The following is an 18,573-nucleotide window of genomic DNA, read 5'->3' on the forward strand; positions in this document are numbered from 1 at the left end:
ATGAGTTTGAGATGTATCAAAACAGCTAGTAATTGTAAATAAGAAATTTTAACAGTTTGATTTGAAATTGTCGTTCTTTATAAGATCAATATTTTAACATTTGAGTTCAATTATAGATTTAGTTAAATCAAAGTATGCAACTTTTAATGTAGGCCTATTCACCAAAGCTACATAAATTGAGTACATATACAATGTCATCTAAGGTAAATATTATCTAAAACACGTATGTGTCTTGCTATTTGAAATTAATTTTAATAATTGAAATTGATTTTGTTATAATTCTGTTATATATTTTTTGTATTAATTGAAATGTTTAATTTGTTAAATGGGTAATTGAAATTGATTTTATTAATAATTCTGTATTTTTTATTAAGTATGTTAATTGTAATGTATGTTGTGATTTGTGATTATTTGGAAGAATGTTTAATTTTAATTTTGTACAACTGTACTTTTTTGACATTCATAGGTGCATTATGTTAATGCCTAAATTGAAATAAAGAAAATTGAATTGAATTTCAGTCAGTCTCGGTACAAAAAGTACTGAGGTTGACTGAAGTAGCATGACAAATACGAACGTTTCCGAGAAAATACGATAGCAAAACAATTATGCACTACATCTTTAATAACCTGTTGTTGTGTATTTTGACATGCAAAATTACACATGTATTACTTCATTCATGTTTACTTCGGTGAATCGACCTGCATCTACATTGTGACTAAATTTTCATCTCATAACGCCTTCTAAAATTACTGTAACTAATCGTAAATGAAATTCATACGAAAGTGAACTCTATGTGTTTGATTGTATGGCATATATTTGTATATACACCGTCGTGATCCATGTGTTGACAGCATGACAGAAAAGCGCCAATCGTGTCGGAGACCGACGGCTTCAGCAAACGGCAAAGCATCGACCAAATTAGGAATATTATTGATTTACAATTGTAAGTATTTCATACCAATTTAAGGGGACGGCCGTTTCGCCACACAAACGTAGTCCCCATTTTTCTCTCTGGATATTGCCATTATGGAAAATATTTTTACATAATTGGATGTATATTAACTATAGCTATGCCCCCCCTACGTTAGATTTTAACGTACGTCTAACGTAGGGGTTAGACTTTTTGATTATGGTAAAAGTTAGGAGCGAAAAACAGATTTCATACAAATTTTTAAATGCTTTTAACTCTTATAAAAATTAAAAATTCGAAAAAGTCAAACTTAGGGGCATAGCTGTCGTTGCTATACCACAAATTGTGTCAAAATATTTTCAATAATGTTAATATCCAGAGAGGAAAATGAGGACTACGTTTGTATGAAATTGGTCCTCCATGCACTCTCGTCTTAAGCCTTACTTTGCTTGTTGTAAGATACAAATAGGGTTCTGCCTTTCCAAACTGATCCTAACGTAGTTTTTGCCGTTACCAAAGTAGGCTATTCTATATATTATTATTTTTTTCAATATATTTATAAATGTTCGTATAGGTTCGATAGCCAACTGGTATTTTTATTTCCTGAAAATAATACTATATGCAAAGAAGATCTGTTTAAAATTTAAATGATAAATGTTCGCGCCAAAAAGGCAGCCTCCATCCTTGTGACGTCATAATAGCAGTGCCGTAACAGAAACGTCAAATTTGCAGTGCAATCTATTCTCCGTTATTACAAATTTACACTTGTTTCTGCTATGACGTGACCCACGGGAAAAAAACTGGTGGTCGGCATTTTCGGTCACGTGACATACAGATAGAATAGAAAAATAAAACATGTTTTTATAACAAAATAGTATTATGTTATGCCCAAATATGAGTATGACCCAAACTTCAAATATGAGTGAGTCGTCATTGATATTTACGACTGACATTAACTCGGAGCTCTACAACTTTGTTCACTTCACTCATAAACCCTGCCACTAACCTAGAATATACCTCACGTGCTCTGTTGCGTTTTAGGAACAGGCTAATACAAGAAGAGGCGGAGAGAAAAGAAACGAGAGAAAAACTAAGGGTGACGCAATCTCTGCCCATTCCGAGGTAAATAATTTCTGATTGGTGTAAGATCTAAAAAATTGTGATTCAACACATATCTAGAGTTAGGACGCAGAATACTGACCCGCCATGTCCTATCTCTATCGCACACTCTTTATTATATTGCGGTCCCTCTCGCACAGTGGCATTGACCACTGGCATCAAGGGCAATTACACACATGCCGTAGGGATGGGTGATTAGCCCTATGGGACACCACCGAGCGTGAACTGTAGGGGCCCCGTTTGAGTTGTCAATGTCAGGTTATTAATTCCGATTTAGGCCACAAGATGGCAGACCCTATTACAAAGCGCACGGTCCCTATAGCGAAATCTAGGACTAACCGTTTGTTTTGTGATTTTATTCAAAGATAATAAATTTCGTCTAAAAATATATCGTTAAAAGGAATCAAAGACAATGACTATAGCACAATTTGTTATTTTTTTCGGCAGTTTGGAGAAAAAGCGCGAGATCATAATCACAGACGCTACAACCACGCAAGTGACTTATGGCAAGCGAAGAGTCTCCAAAACGCAGAATATCACAGAGCAGGCATTAAAACAAAGTAACTCGAGGTAAGACAATCCGGTCTAGCTGAGCTGGTACTAAACAGAATATCACTACATATTATAAAACAAAGTCCCCCCGCCACGTCTCTCTGTATGTTCGCGATAAACTCAAAAGCTACTGAACGGATTTTCATGCGATTTGCACCTATAAATAGTGTGATTCTTGAGAAAGGTTTAAGTGTACATATAATTTGTTAAGATTTTGTGTAACCCGTGTGAAGCCGGGGCGAGTCGCTAGTACCAACTAGTACCTAATTTAAAAAAGTCACCGCCTATGATGTTCAACCATACCAATAGTATAACCATGACAACTTCTCACCAACCGTCTTGAGTTCGTAGATCTATATTTTGGAACATCCAAGAATACACAAGTGTGTTATTTACCATGAACTGTAAAGATAAGTAAACAAATTTTACTGGATAATTGACTTGTAAGGTACCAACTACGCAATTGAGTCATAACCCTAAAACACAGTCAATAAATCTAGTCAGCACGTCACAGGAAACACAACAATAGATTCGCGTCACTGGCGCCTGACTACTATAAACCCAATGCAGTACAAACTTAGCATCTATGTTTACGAGTTTAGGGTTCATTTTACTTGTCGCTTGCAGCGTGAACCAGTTGGAGGCGAACGAATCATCCCCAGATGAGAGCTGGAGTGTGACCACGAGCAAGTACCCGCAGGGGGTCATCCCGCCCAACAAAATTACTCCCGAAGACCTGGCCAATGAGCTCCTCTGGCTTAGGATAGACCAGAACTATCTCATGGCGGAAAAGAATAAGGTATTTAATTTATGCATCCTATTTATGTTCATTATTGTTAGCGCAATAGGGATGATGACACATGTTAAATTTTATAACAAAATATTATTGTTATTATTTATATAGATAGCAAATGAGCAATTTATCGCAATAATGTAGATATTAAAATAATATATGGAAATAATACAAAAATACAAGACTTGAACGTTTCAAGATTTAAGTTATTTTTTAACTTCCAAAAAGGAAAAAAGTAAGCGTACCATTCGATTCCTTACATTTTATCCAAAAAAAGATTGTATGGCAACTATATACATAAACGCATACTATATATATATATATATGGCACGTAGGGTGCGGGGCAGCACGAACAGCGTACTGAGGGCATTTGCGTCAAGGTTTGACTGTCAGTACATGAACCATTGCCATATGATACATGTGCTGACAGGCAAGCCAATTTACTGTATGTAAAAAAAAATAGAATGCTGTGTATATATACTAACCTTAGTTGTGAGGCTTAATACTGCTACTAACAAATGAAATTTAATATATAATTTAATATTAATTTTACATTGTATATGGACATGGTCTGAATTAAAGAATATTCATTTCATTTCATTTCATAAACGCAATATTTCACTGACAAAAACGCAATTTTCTTGTTTTATCCATACATTCAAGATGGGCTTTCATCTCAAGTCAGTGACCTTGACGTCACGTTCACTTATCGTTTTGTTAGGAGCGTTTCGCGAGTAATGTACGACTGTCGGACTTTGACTATCATTTCTGACTTTTGTATTGCTGTAATGCAATGGGTCCCATATAGACATTTGATCCTTAAAATAAATACCATTAATGAAAATTCTTAAAATCTAATAAGGAACGCTACTTTAGTAATCCTCCGAAGACCCAGGCCAATTTTTGTGTTTTTGAAATTGGATCTTTCTTTTATTTCTATGAAAGTTCAAAACTCGAATTGTATTTGTACTAGTACGCGGAGACTTGCGAGGTTAATCACGGAAGAGTTGAGATAGAACTTCATATGTGAACCCTATTGCATTTCAACTTAAGCAGGTAAGATCATTGTATAGTATGACTCAATCTGAGCTGTAAGGAATCATAACTAATACACCCTTGCATAAATTAGATTATACATTTACGTGGTTCTGCAGTGGTCGAGGATTAGTGCAGACGAGTGCAGCCGTTCGTGTTTATTTTGATATTTTGATACATATTATTTGAGATGGTGCACATATCTTTGCGGACTTACGGACGTATTATACACTATGAAGACTATGCCAATCGTGTAAGTGTGTTTGAGTTAATATTTGAGTGTCATCTGCCTTATTCTTGTGAACAATCTTTGGCGATTTGGCTGTTGATTGACATTTCCGATAATTTGGTAGATAGAGCCATGGTATCTCTGAAGAGGAGTAATGTAATGCTGATAATAATGCCATCTCTGGGTTATGCTGGACATATATTCCTCAGCCGTGGTGCCCTGCTGAGCTAAAAAGCGGTATCTCAATTGAAGATTGTATGCAAATAAGTACCTTAAATTTGAATCATAACGTTCCATTTCCAGTTCATTCGTTTTTGAGATACCGCCTTTAGCATAAGGAGGGCTGAGTGTGGCTAGATATCATTCTTGTGTGTAGATAGTAGAAAACAAAATATACCAAAACAAATATTTAAGCAGGTAACTTAATCGTATTTAATTAAATCTAGAAGAATATATTTTAATAAAAAATGTTTTGATAGTGTTACTAACCTTACGTTGCAAATGAACTAGGAAACAAAATAAATTTGAAACGTAAAAGTAGTTTTTTTAATATGTAGTGCAAACACCGTACAATGACAGACTGACGTATTTAGATGAATAAAAAAACCAAATGACGTTTGGTTTGACGGGAAATTTTGAAATTATTTCTAAGTTGTTTTTTAATATAAATTCCGTTTAAACATATTTTTGGTCAGATTTATGTTAAGATATTAACAAACAGCGTTTCTTTATATCACAACCAACCTTGTAAGTTGTGTTGAGTTGTGCTCTTACTCATTCAACCAAACCAACGCAGGCAAGATGAAAAGCAATGCCGGCCGGGCCGCGCCGAATCTGTGTACCTTCTTGTATGTACATCGGTATAAGGGCAAGGTAAGTAAATTTTCGAGTTTATAATATATATATACCTCCTGAACATTTATTTATTATTTCATCTTTATCAAAAGCTTTGATAGAGGCTTAGGGTAAAGCATATTTATGAAATGTTGGCGATGGAACATGGAACATTGTAACATTTCAAATAACAGCCGTTGAACTAGCACCATTCTTAGTGCCCGTAAGGCCCGTCATACACGTTGCTCTGATTATCATAATTAAGATACTATTTTCCGTGCCTAGGTCTTAATCTGATAAATCAACTACAACCTGCCAAAATTAGAAAGACATACATCTACTGATAAAATCCAACCACAATACGTTACCTTTGTCGACATTTTACATGAATAATATCCCGATTCACTGATTTCTTGTTACCTAACATTAAATGTGACAATAGCACACCCTTAAAATGCATGCTCAACACTTGTCCTGTTTCGCTGTAAAATAACCTTTTTATACTTTTGATAACATCTTAACTGTTAATATATTTTCAGGTATTAAAAAGCTTTCAGAATAAAGTTGCGACACGGCAGGTATCGTGCTTTTCTTCGATAAGTTTTTCGATGTTGTCAATGGCAATTTCAGTGAACCTAAAAAAGGAAAATCTACTTAATCTAATGCGCTGTAACACCCAGATCACCGCACCACAAATTGTGGATAAAAAGCTTGAATGTTCTCAAAACTATGAAATATGCGACAAAAATGGATCTAAATTAAATCAAAAAAAGTTGGATCAAACTATTGAAGCTTTCCAAGTTATTTTGGGATCAAGAAGAAGAAATGAATTAGGTTGCCTCTAATTATTGTTTAAAACATAGTCAGGAAATAAATTGTTACATACTTGCTGTTAAGTTATTTTCACGGAAGTGCGCTTAAAGCGTCGCTGTATTTGCATGTGTCTTAGTTACTTGGAATGGAACGTATGTAAATAAGTAGGTACTTATAAATAATATATTGTACTTGATTCAACATAAGTTTTCATTTATTTATTCTGAAAAACTGATTTATGTAGTTTTCTAAGCAAATGGAAATTGGTACGACAAAGATTACTACATAAATCAGTTTCCAATATTAAAGTTGTTACATGTAGGTAAAGAACCCATAAGTACGTGTGTGTGTGTGTGTGTGTGTGTGTGTGTGTGTACATGTGTGCGTGTTTACTGCATATACAGTCTCATTAGTTGAGAGCAGGACCGCTAGGGGCAGCACTAGTAGAGACGTGAACGTGAAATGTCCGAGAGTTTCTTATCTATTACAGTAATAACATATACTAATCTATGGTCCTGAACACAAATATATGAGATGACAAGCGCAAAAGTGGTGGGGGTAGTTGCTGTGACGTCATAAGTTTTTTACTTTTTTTTTATCATACCAAATGAAAGGGCTTTGTGAGTAGATCACAAATATATATCATACTGTAACATTTTCACTACTTCGTCTAACAAATTATTAAAAACGTTCAAAATTTTCACAATCCACAGTTGACTTTGAACTGCTTAGTTGACAAATTCAACCAAGAGACACCTTATATTAAATATTAATATAATTTATTATGCTTATGTGTTTTTTTGCAATCTGTACACACACACACGCAACGGGCTTTAGTAATTTACTTTGTACTAGGTATCCGAAAACGCTATTAAAATTTACTTAGTCAACCAATTCTATTAAGTTTACCTTTTGCATAGAAATGTGTTCACTAATAGTAAGGTAAGTAATGACTGTAATGAGGAGAAATGTATGAAGCAGTATGCACTTTAGTCTCAGGCAATGCTGCTTGGCACGATTGTTCCTTAAGTCAAACAAAGCTGATTTGGCCCGGTAGCCACGAGATCGTACCGTGCATACCCCCCAAAAAGGAGGGGTGAAAGGGTCGGCTCCCGAGGTCCAATTTATGCTTTATTTCTTCTGTTCTTAGCAACGAGAGCAAGTTATATATCATTTTGGTATAATTTAGGGACGAGGAATTTATTTTTGAAATAAATATTAAAAAAAGATTTTTGTACAAAAAATGAAAATGTTATGTAATTTTTTGTGACAATTTTGGCTGTTACAATCACAGTGTGGCGATTAGCACTAAATAAAAAATTTGGAAAATGAAGCCCATTTAAAAGTATAAATATAATGTATTAATGATTTTTCCATGCGTTTTTGCAAGGGCAAAAAAGGCAAAAAAGGTTTTGGCAAAAATTTGATTTTTATTTTCCTTTCATACAAGCTTTCGCCGGTGTTAGTTTATGACATTCGTAAGTGCGTTGTAAGTTGTAATATGCCTAAATTGAAGAATATAAACTTTGACTTTCATTTGCCAATGTCATAGAGATAGATTTGAACCCCTTTACCGCCGCGACAGTATTTCTTTACCTTCATATTCACTTTGGTCCTTAGATTCGAGAAAGAGAATTAGCAGAATCGATAGCAAGCAGTAGTGAAGAGTACCTGAGGCACGCCGGCGACTGGAGCCCCGCTGACAGCTCAGACACGAACAGGAGTGGCTCCAGGTAAACTATAATATACACCTATACAGCAGGGTTTATTATTTCCTAAACTAAACCTCTTTCTCAAGAAATAAAATTCTTTCTCAAGCATTTATTGCAAGGCAGATTTTCTAAACCCACAAGCAGGGACCGGACAACCCTTTCCGCGATAAAACCCTTTCAATGGGCGACACTTAAACACGGCTAACACATTGAAAGACTTTCCCTATTGAACTGCAAGCCCATTCATACCCTTACCTTTGACTAACCCTTACCGAAAAGCTAACCAAAAATAAGGCTAGCTCTTAATAAGGGTTACCCTTATCTTTAAGCGCTTTTTATAAAGGTTTCCCTTTGCGTGAAAGAGACAGGATTGGTATATATCTACGGTAGTGTATGAAAAGGAAAGAAAATACGTGTCTAGTCAAAGAACGCCGCCGTCGCCGCCGACGATCGCTCGGATTCGAAGTAATGTGTGCTTTATGAACAAGGTAGACGACTTAAATTAGCACGCTTATATGCTAAGAGGGAAGCCCTTTATAAGGCTAACCCTTATAAGCAATATGCAAGGTGTTGGTGAGCGGATGATAAGGGTTTTGTAAGGGTATTTGGGCTACCGATTACTCAAATGTGGTAGCTTTATATAAGGGTTTTTAAAACCAAAACAAAGGGTTTCGTCTGGCAAAGGGTATGGTGAGTTAAGCCTTATGCAATACCCTTATAAAACCCCGATAAGGGATAGCGGGCCGGTCCCTGCCCACAAGAGAACCAATCACCTGTAATGCTTTGTGTCTTGTCTCGAACCCTTTGTAATGTTCGCGTCCCCCACTGAGAGGAACTCTGCGCTACATGGGAAGAGGGGAATGTGGTGGGTAAGAATAGGCATTTATTTTTACCCAAAGCCTGGCGTCGGCCCTCAATTTAGAAAGAAAACTGAGCTGGTGCTGGGCTTTTTACTTCAAGATAGCACCTCCACAGCTCGGAGTGTTTCGAATCTATGGTTTATTGGCTCCACACGATGGTCGTGGAACACAGAGTGTAACCCAAGCGTGTTCTTTATTCAAATTTTTGTATCACTCGATCGTACATAGGTTTTGCGCTCGCTTGAGAAGTGCGTAAACAACCTGATATGTTGACATCGGTCGTTGTCCCCAGAAGAGGTTCCCCCGCGGTGTACCAGCGTAGCCTGTCGAGCACGACGCTGGAGCCGCCGGCCGCGTCGCCGCGCGCGCTGCTCAGCCTGCCGCCCGTGCGCCGCGAGCCGAGAGACCCGGCGCGCGCCCGCCCACCCACACAGCTCACTGGTGAGTGTACACACACACACACACACGACGCTGGAGCCACCGGCCGCGTCGCCGCGCGCGCTGCTCAGCCTGCCGCCCGTGCGCCGCGAGCCGAGAGACCCGGCGCGCGCCCGCCCACCCACACAGCTCACTGGTGAGTGTACACACACACACACACACGACGCTGGAGCCGCCGGCCGCGTCGCCGCGCGCGCTGCTCAGCCTGCCGCCCGTGCGCCGCGAGCCGAGAGACCCGGCGCGCGCCCGCCCACCCACACAGCTCACTGGTGAGTGTACACACACACACACACACGACGCTGGAGCCACCGGCCGCGTCGCCGCGCGCGCTGCTCAGCCTGCCGCCCGTGCGCCGCGAGCCGAGAGACCCGGCGCGCGCCCGCCCACCCACACAGCTCACTGGTGAGTGTACACACACACACACACACGACGCTGGAGCCGCCGGCCGCGTCGCCGCGCGCGCTGCTCAGCCTGCCGCCCGTGCGCCGCGAGCCGAGAGACCCGGCGCGCGCCCGCCCACCCACACAGCTCACTGGTGAGTGTACACACACACACACACACGACGCTGGAGCCACCGGCCGCGTCGCCGCGCGCGCTGCTCAGCCTGCCGCCCGTGCGCCGCGAGCCGAGAGACCCGGCGCGCGCCCGCCCACCCACACAGCTCACTGGTGAGTGTACACACACACACACACACGACGCTGGAGCCGCCGGCCGCGTCGCCGCGCGCGCTGCTCAGCCTGCCGCCCGTGCGCCGCGAGCCGAGAGACCCGGCGCGCGCCCGCCCACCCACACAGCTCACTGGTGAGTGTACACACACACACACACACGACGCTGGAGCCACCGGCCGCGTCGCCGCGCGCGCTGCTCAGCCTGCCGCCCGTGCGCCGCGAGCCGAGAGACCCGGCGCGCGCCCGCCCACCCACACAGCTCACTGGTGAGTGTACACACACACACACACACGACGCTGGAGCCACCGGCCGCGTCGCCGCGCGCGCTGCTCAGCCTGCCGCCCGTGCGCCGCGAGCCGAGAGACCCGGCGCGCGCCCGCCCACCCACACAGCTCACTGGTGAGTGTACACACACACACACACACGACGCTGGAGCCACCGGCCGCGTCGCCGCGCGCGCTGCTCAGCCTGCCGCCCGTGCGCCGCGAGCCGAGAGACCCGGCGCGCGCCCGCCCACCCACACAGCTCACTGGTGAGTGTACACACACACACACACACGACGCTGGAGCCGCCGGCCGCGTCGCCGCGCGCGCTGCTCAGCCTGCCGCCCGTGCGCCGCGAGCCGAGAGACCCGGCGCGCGCCCGCCCACCCACACAGCTCACTGGTGAGTGTACACACACACACACACACACACGACGCTGGAGCCGCCGGCCGCGTCGCCGCGCGCGCTGCTCAGCCTGCCGCCCGTGCGCCGCGAGCCGAGAGACCCGGCGCGCGCCCGCCCACCCACACAGCTCACTGGTGAGTGTACACACACACACACACACACACGACGCTGGAGCCGCCGGCCGCGTCGCCGCGCGCGCTGCTCAGCCTGCCGCCCGTGCGCCGCGAGCCGAGAGACCCGGCGCGCGCCCGCCCACCCACACAGCTCACTGGTGAGTGTACACACACACACACACACGACGCTGGAGCCACCGGCCGCGTCGCCGCGCGCGCTGCTCAGCCTGCCGCCCGTGCGCCGCGAGCCGAGAGACCCGGCGCGCGCCCGCCCACCCACACAGCTCACTGGTGAGTGTACACACACACACACACACGACGCTGGAGCCACCGGCCGCGTCGCCGCGCGCGCTGCTCAGCCTGCCGCCCGTGCGCCGCGAGCCGAGAGACCCGGCGCGCGCCCGCCCACCCACACAGCTCACTGGTGAGTGTACACACACACACACACACGACGCTGGAGCCACCGGCCGCGTCGCCGCGCGCGCTGCTCAGCCTGCCGCCCGTGCGCCGCGAGCCGAGAGACCCGGCGCGCGCCCGCCCACCCACACAGCTCACTGGTGAGTGTACACACACACACACACACGACGCTGGAGCCACCGGCCGCGTCGCCGCGCGCGCTGCTCAGCCTGCCGCCCGTGCGCCGCGAGCCGAGAGACCCGGCGCGCGCCCGCCCACCCACACAGCTCACTGGTGAGTGTACACACACACACACACACGACGCTGGAGCCGCCGGCCGCGTCGCCGCGCGCGCTGCTCAGCCTGCCGCCCGTGCGCCGCGAGCCGAGAGACCCGGCGCGCGCCCGCCCACCCACACAGCTCACTGGTGAGTGTACACACACACACACACACGACGCTGGAGCCACCGGCCGCGTCGCCGCGCGCGCTGCTCAGCCTGCCGCCCGTGCGCCGCGAGCCGAGAGACCCGGCGCGCGCCCGCCCACCCACACAGCTCACTGGTGAGTGTACACACACACACACACACGACGCTGGAGCCACCGGCCGCGTCGCCGCGCGCGCTGCTCAGCCTGCCGCCCGTGCGCCGCGAGCCGAGAGACCCGGCGCGCGCCCGCCCACCCACACAGCTCACTGGTCAGTGTACACACACACACACACACATACACACACACACACACACACACACACACACACATCGCTCTCGAACTATTGTGTGATATGATATGCCAAGTCTAAGCACCGATCTATTTCAAATTTGATTTATGTCTATGATCTAACTAAAGCAAAAAACAACAGAAACCCGTAATTACGAGCTCTATTTTGAATAACACAAGATTTTCCGTTTCAAGTTAATTAGCAAAATTTGTTTTGCATTAAACTCATTACATTAGACAGTCTTATCATCTGCAACTGGAAGTCCATATTTAATGGATCCCTTCGCTAATGTGTTTACGCTCTATTGTATTTTTTTTGTTTTCTTATAATAGAAAATGCCAATATTCGGTCAGTGTAGTACATATAGCGATGACAGAATGTCAGTGCGAGTAGTGCCAACGGGCAAACCCACAGCTGATGAGAAATGTTTTGCATATATTGTGTTGTTCTCCGTGATCCTTCTCTTGATGGGATATGTGAACGTGTGTATTAAGTTTGGTAAGTTATGCATGTTATACGTTTATGGCATAAATTGTATGCCCTTATTCATAAATGTCGTAACACTTTTTTGTCTTCGTCTGTAAATTTGATGTTTGCGTTATTCTTAAATATATAGATCTTATTAATTAATTCAAATAATTAATCTTTGTCCTTTAATTGCTCCGTTTCGTACAAAGTTTCACTACCATTTTACTCTCTAAGAAAACTGACCTCAGCTGATGAGTACATATTGAAATTTTCCTGCGAAACGATATCGTTATAAAAAGAATTACGCTCTTATCCCAATCCCAAAGTAAGCATTTCAAACTCAAAAGTGGGTGGTATTTATTTAGTTTTTAGGTTATTTAACGTGATAAAGGCGTGTAGGTTAACAAAAGTTAGTGGTGTTGACAGTTTTGCATTGCAATTCCTGCTCATCTATTGACGGAAATTTAATGTCGTTCTAAATATTGATGTATTAATGTTGCCATTGAAGCTTCAGTGTAAGGCCTGAGTGGACGCTCGAAGCGGAGCGTTCGGCTGGGCGTGCAGCGTGTCACAGGTGATTTGAGCAACGTGCATTAAGGCCGCTCCTATACGTTTGCATTTGTTTAACATGCACGTCGCACGCTTAACTCGTCAGGTATGACAACATCAAACCGTATATCTGTGTTGTTGTTCCAGCGTGCTCCACGCTCCAGCGGTCGGCGGAGGCGGAGGCGGAGGCGGAGGCGGCGGCGGAGCGCGGGCCGCCCGCCGTGCCCGCGCGCGCGGCCCGCCGCTCGCCGCGCCGCGCGCCCGACCTGCCCGACGCGGACCACAACGACCACCACGACATCAAGCGGTGCGTTACCCGACCCGAGTGCGTTACGCGAGTGATGCTCATTCAGAACGAGACTCGCTGTCTCGCTATCTCTATACTTCTTTATAGGGAAAAATATAAGCAACCGTACGCGTTGAAAGATATGCCACCGTGTGACATAAATCGAAAACTAAAACTTGACATTAAGACCGTTTTCACATTATTCGATCCGATATCGGATGTCGGATGCCCCCCATGAGAAAGACAGCTGTTAGAGAGTGTCCTGCGGCATTTAAATCCGCCTTTTTTTCGTTACCTATCGTTTTTAGCAATAATGATTTCTTGACTGAAAAATTAAATATAAACATGTTGTACACTTTACTTCCATCCGATATCGGAACGGATTATGTGAAAACGCTCTAACGCTCCACGCTAATAAGCAGGCGCTGCTCCTACGATTTACGGACGTCCCCTTGCACGTTGTAGACTGTGCCATATTGTGGCTTAATTAAATAATTTACATTAACATATATGTACATTTCGTGCCAATAGACAGAGGGTGCCTGTAACTCCATACTGTTCACGCACGCTCCCTTTTAGCGAAATTAAATAAACAACGCGTATTGACCAAGCGAGTGTTTTTGTTCTAAACTTTCCAATGAGAGAGAGAGAGAGCAGTCACACCAAAAAAAAATACGGTAGCAAAGAGTTTTGTTAGATACCTATACTCACACCGATGAGTTACAGGTGATGTTGTTACAGGGCGGCGTCAGAGATGATGGGTCCGCTGCTGGAGGCGCCGGGGCTGCGCACGCGCACGGCGGCGCGGCGCCGCAACTCCGACCCCGAGCCGCGCGTCGCCGACCCGCGCGACACCGACTACATCGGACAGACCACCAACGGCCTCTTCCGGATAGCGGGACACAGGTATGCAGACTATACGAACTGAGTGGACACTCGAGCTGGGTAACTACCGAGGCGTCCAGCATTCGGCGTCCTTTGCCTCCTGCACCAAACGTGCCGCTAGACGCTCGTCATGTAGGCAGCCCGCTTATAATTATTTTACTAGGCGCTGTACGTTTTTATTTTATTTTTTCTGTTGCGCCCGGCCCGGTGTCGATCGATGGCCTAAAAGGCTAAAACTGACCACTTTTTCCATCTTCCAGGTTTCGAAAAGGCACCCGGTTCGCGAAAGGCGACAAATGCGTGTACTGCCACCAGGCGATCGACGCGTTCGTGACGCAGGGCCAGCGCTGCATCGACTGCAAGCAGCTGTACCACACCAAGTGCATCCAGAACAAGGGCGTCATCACCATGCCCTGCTCCAGCCCCGTCGCCGCGCCCGGCCGCGGCAGGCACAAATACAGGTAGGGCTGAGTTGTTCGTGACGCAGGGCCAGCGCTGCATCGACTGCAAGCAGCTGTACCACACCAAGTGCATCCAGAACAAGGGCGTCATCACCATGCCCTGCTCCAGCCCCGTCGCCGCGCCCGGCCGCGGCAGGCACAAATACAGGTAGGGCTGAGTTGTTCGTGACGCAGGGCCAGCGCTGCATCGACTGCAAGCAGCTGTACCACACCAAGTGCATCCAGAACAAGGGCGTCATCACCATGCCCTGCTCCAGCCCCGTCGCCGCGCCCGGCCGCGGCAGGCACAAATACAGGTAGGGCTGAGTTGTTCGTGACGCAGGGCCAGCGCTGCATCGACTGCAAGCAGCTGTACCACACCAAGTGCATCCAGAACAAGGGCGTCATCACCATGCCCTGCTCCAGCCCCGTCGCCGCGCCCGGCCGCGGCAGGCACAAATACAGGTAGGGCTGTGTTGTCAATATGAACGAGCGGTTCATCCCGTTCCTTGCAAAATATGTGTTTTTCAAATTACCTTTGGTACCGTCTTCAAGTACCTAAAGAAGGCAAAACTGAATGTTTAAATATGAAAAACTGTTTCATACACAAGGCCACAAAATATACGTAACAAAAACCTATGGATTATCACAGGAAACCACACATGGGCGCTGACCACAAGAGTTCGTGCTCGACGAACTTCAACCTGACCGGCACGTCCGAGTTCATGGATCGCACGGACAAGATCATCTCGGACGCCAACGAGCTGCACGCCATGCAGAACTTCATCACCAAGAAGATCTTCCAGATGGAGTCGAGCGAAAATGAGAAGCAATCTGAGGTGAGTACTACATTGTGAAACGAGGACGGCTCCGCCACCTTGTGGTCTCAATTGGAATCTATAACCTGACATTCGCACTTTACGCCAATAAATAGGAGCACCCCAGGTAGCAACCTAATTACAGTTCACGTATGCAAACTGTTTGTCATCGTTAAAGAGTTCGCAAAATTTTATTGTATCGATATTTTCAAAGTAAACCGCCGCGGCGCGCCCGGTGACGCTGATCAGTCTATCAAGTGCGGATGGTACAACTGGCACTAAGTATTTGTCATCTTGTAGTTAAATCTGAATTTACCACCTGATCAAGCTTTAAAACGGGGCTTTTGTGCTGCCCTGTTCACGCAAATTCCATATAAAACGCATACTGTGTACGAATCATTTCTACATACAATAACAAGCGGCTAAGGTTCGGAGCACAGATCTTCAGATGTAGTTCTCAAGAGTCAATAGTTAGTAGTGGCACCGCAGCACCGCTCCATACGTCTTTGCTCGCGTCTCCAAGCTTCACCGAATCTACAATCGTAATGCTAAACGGTGACATCCACAGGTGGACAGGGTATTCAAGCACGCGCTACGCGAGTTCAAAGACAACCTAGTAGCGACGTACAGCGTGGTGGAGACGCGCGGCTCCGCGCTCAAGTACAAGGACCTGATCGGGAACTTCCTGCACGTGATGGAGACGGTGTGCGCGCGCGAGGGCTCCACGCTGTCCATCACCATGGGCGTCAACGCCTTCCGCGGGTTCATGGACGAGTTCATGAGCCAGCACGACGTTGACAAGGGGAGGACCAAGCGGAAAAAGGATAAGAAGAGAAAAGTGAGTACACGTAGCGAATATAGTCCATCTTTTAACCGCTTGCAATTTTTCATTGAACGTGCTCATGTCGCCGCGGCTCGTTTTGTCTTATTTATCAGACTGCGGCGAAAAGGCGGTTAAAAGGTCAAATATTTAGGTAAGATACCTATTACTATTGGTATGATGCTCATTTTTAGTTTCTCATTTGGACAGATTTTGTATATTCTTAACAGACGTCAAAGAAAATACGGGTATTACAAAGCCAGTTTATGATTGGTTACAATTTCATTGAAACTAAATAAGGTCCACATTCAAAACAAGCCGGCCAATCGTGTTTCGTGTACAATGTGGGAAACATTGTTTATTGTGTACCAACATGTTAAAGTGAAAATAATTAAATATTTTTTTTAGGTGGACGATCCAATACAGTACAAAGGGCATACGTTTATTCTCTCAATGATAAACATTCCTACGGAGTGCGAGATCTGCAAGACATTCTTCATGTGGCCCATCGAGCGGTCGCTCATTTGCCAGACGTGTAGGCTCGCGTCACACAAGAAATGCTATATGAAGGTAAACCATTTATTTTTGTTCTTCAGTTCCAGATTCAGATCCAGTCGTGTCCATACATTATTCGTTTTCTTAGTAATAAAAATCAACACAATAAGCTAGCCTTCCTAGCAAGTCAAATCAAATACTCGATATAAAAGATCAAAGTGACTGGTAACTTTTTTTTTTTTTTTAATTTATTTATTCACTTTAAATATTCATACAACTTTTGCCAGTATGCCACTATTGTAAACCTCTTTGGTTTATGTAATAGTTGGCGAGTTCGCGCGGTCCGATCCGCGTTTGCTTAATACTATTAGGTATATAATTATATTATACTATTATATATATGTAAAACTAATCTATACACATCAAATCTCTGCATCTATTTTATACATTACTCTAGACTTAGGTAGTATTTTTTTAGTCTTGGCATACATCTGCCGTGGTTTTCAACAATGTTAATGAGATCATACAGTACATTTTTAGGTAAGGTGTTTAGTATACATGGGAGTAGAAAGTCAGTTACTCTTTTACCGTATACATTGTTACTTTTTGGAGTTGTATATGCAGGTAGATAATCTAAGGTACGCAAATTACTGGAGCGAGTATTTTTATCTAATGATGGTATAATTCCACACTCCTCTGTAACTAAGGACAAGCAAAACCTATCAAAAACGTTAATAACTTTGCAATGTTTAAATAGACCCTTTTTATCATTTTTATACTTTCCTTTAATTTTATTTGGTACAATTGTTTTTAAAAGTGCTGATTGTAGGTTATAGATTTGTTTCAAGTAGGTTTTGAATGTCCGCCCGTAGCTTGTGATACCATAACATATAATTGAGTCGGCGAGTGATAAGTATAGCATACGTAGTGTATTATATGGGAGTTTGTATTTAAGCAATGATAAGTTGGCCATGACGGATCTAAGTTTTGAACATATGTGATCTATGTGTGGTCCCCAATTGAAGTTATTGTCTATAACTATGAAGTTGCCATGAGAAAAAAGACAATGAATCCACCTCTTTCATCTGTTTTTTTTTTTTTTGTAAAGACGTGTTGTGTGGCAGGTGTTGCAGTGCCGCAAGGAGGCGGGCGCGGCGTCGGCGGCCATCGTGGGCGCCGTGGACGCGGGCGGCCGTGAGCAGCTCGGCGTCTGCAAGCGGGGAAAGGTAGTGGTTGTGTGGCAGGTGGTGCAGTGCCGCAAGGAGGCGGGCGCGGCGTCGGCGGCCATCGTGGGCGCCGTGGACGCGGGCGGCCGTGAGCAGCTCGGCGTCTGCAAGCGGGGAAAGGTAGTGGTTGTGTGGCAGGTGGTGCAGTGCCGCAAGGAGGCGGGCGCGGCGTCGGCGGCCATCGTGGGCGCCGTGGACGCGGGCGGCCGTGAGCAGCTCGGCGTCTGCAAGCGGGGAAAGGTAGTGGTTGTGTGGCAGGTGTTGCAGTGCCGCAAGGAGGCGGGCGCGGCGTCGGCGGCCATCGTGGGCGCCGTGGACGCGGGCGGCCGTGAGCAGCTCGGCGTCTGCAAGCGGGGAAAGGTAGTGGTTGTGTGGCAGGTGGTGCAGTGCCGCAAGGAGGCGGGCGCGGCGTCGGCGGCCATCGTGGGCGCCGTGGACGCGGGCGGCCGTGAGCAGCTCGGCGTCTGCAAGCGGGGAAAGGTAGTGGTTGTGTGGCAGGTGGTGCAGTGCCGCAAGGAGGCGGGCGCGGCGTCGGCGGCCATCGTGGGCGCCGTGGACGCGGGCGGCCGTGAGCAGCTCGGCGTCTGCAAGCGGGGAAAGGTCATTCAACAATATTAGGGGACAATCTTACACAGATCGGTCTAGCCCCAAACCAAAGAACATTGATTGAGTAAGATACGTAAAATCTAAGACAATTTTGTGCTTCGAATTTGACAAGTACGGGCATTTTT

At 45.7% G+C, this 18,573-nt stretch overlaps 1 protein-coding gene across 1 annotated transcript in view; it reads left to right on the plus strand.

Annotated features, from left to right (window-relative positions):
• Positions 1–18,573, plus strand: part of LOC134749099 (unconventional myosin-IXb-like) — a 53,249-nt gene that overhangs the window by 24,173 nt on the left and 10,503 nt on the right. Inside the window, 19 exon segments of the mRNA XM_063684003.1 lie at positions 853–944; positions 1,953–2,033; positions 2,478–2,600; positions 3,210–3,381; positions 7,907–8,019; positions 9,151–9,432; positions 9,469–9,831; positions 9,868–10,230; positions 10,267–10,496; positions 10,635–11,169; positions 11,206–11,568; positions 11,605–11,834; positions 13,020–13,179; positions 13,900–14,064; positions 14,304–14,948; positions 15,136–15,322; positions 15,870–16,139; positions 16,530–16,691; positions 17,741–18,442. Coding sequence (XP_063540073.1) covers positions 853–944; positions 1,953–2,033; positions 2,478–2,600; positions 3,210–3,381; positions 7,907–8,019; positions 9,151–9,432; positions 9,469–9,831; positions 9,868–10,230; positions 10,267–10,496; positions 10,635–11,169; positions 11,206–11,568; positions 11,605–11,834; positions 13,020–13,179; positions 13,900–14,064; positions 14,304–14,948; positions 15,136–15,322; positions 15,870–16,139; positions 16,530–16,691; positions 17,741–18,442 — 5,238 coding nt within the window.

The sequence above is a fragment of the Cydia strobilella genome, chromosome 17, assembly GCF_947568885.1.
Source record: "Cydia strobilella chromosome 17, ilCydStro3.1, whole genome shotgun sequence".
NCBI classification, from domain to species: Eukaryota; Metazoa; Arthropoda; class Insecta; order Lepidoptera; family Tortricidae; genus Cydia; species Cydia strobilella.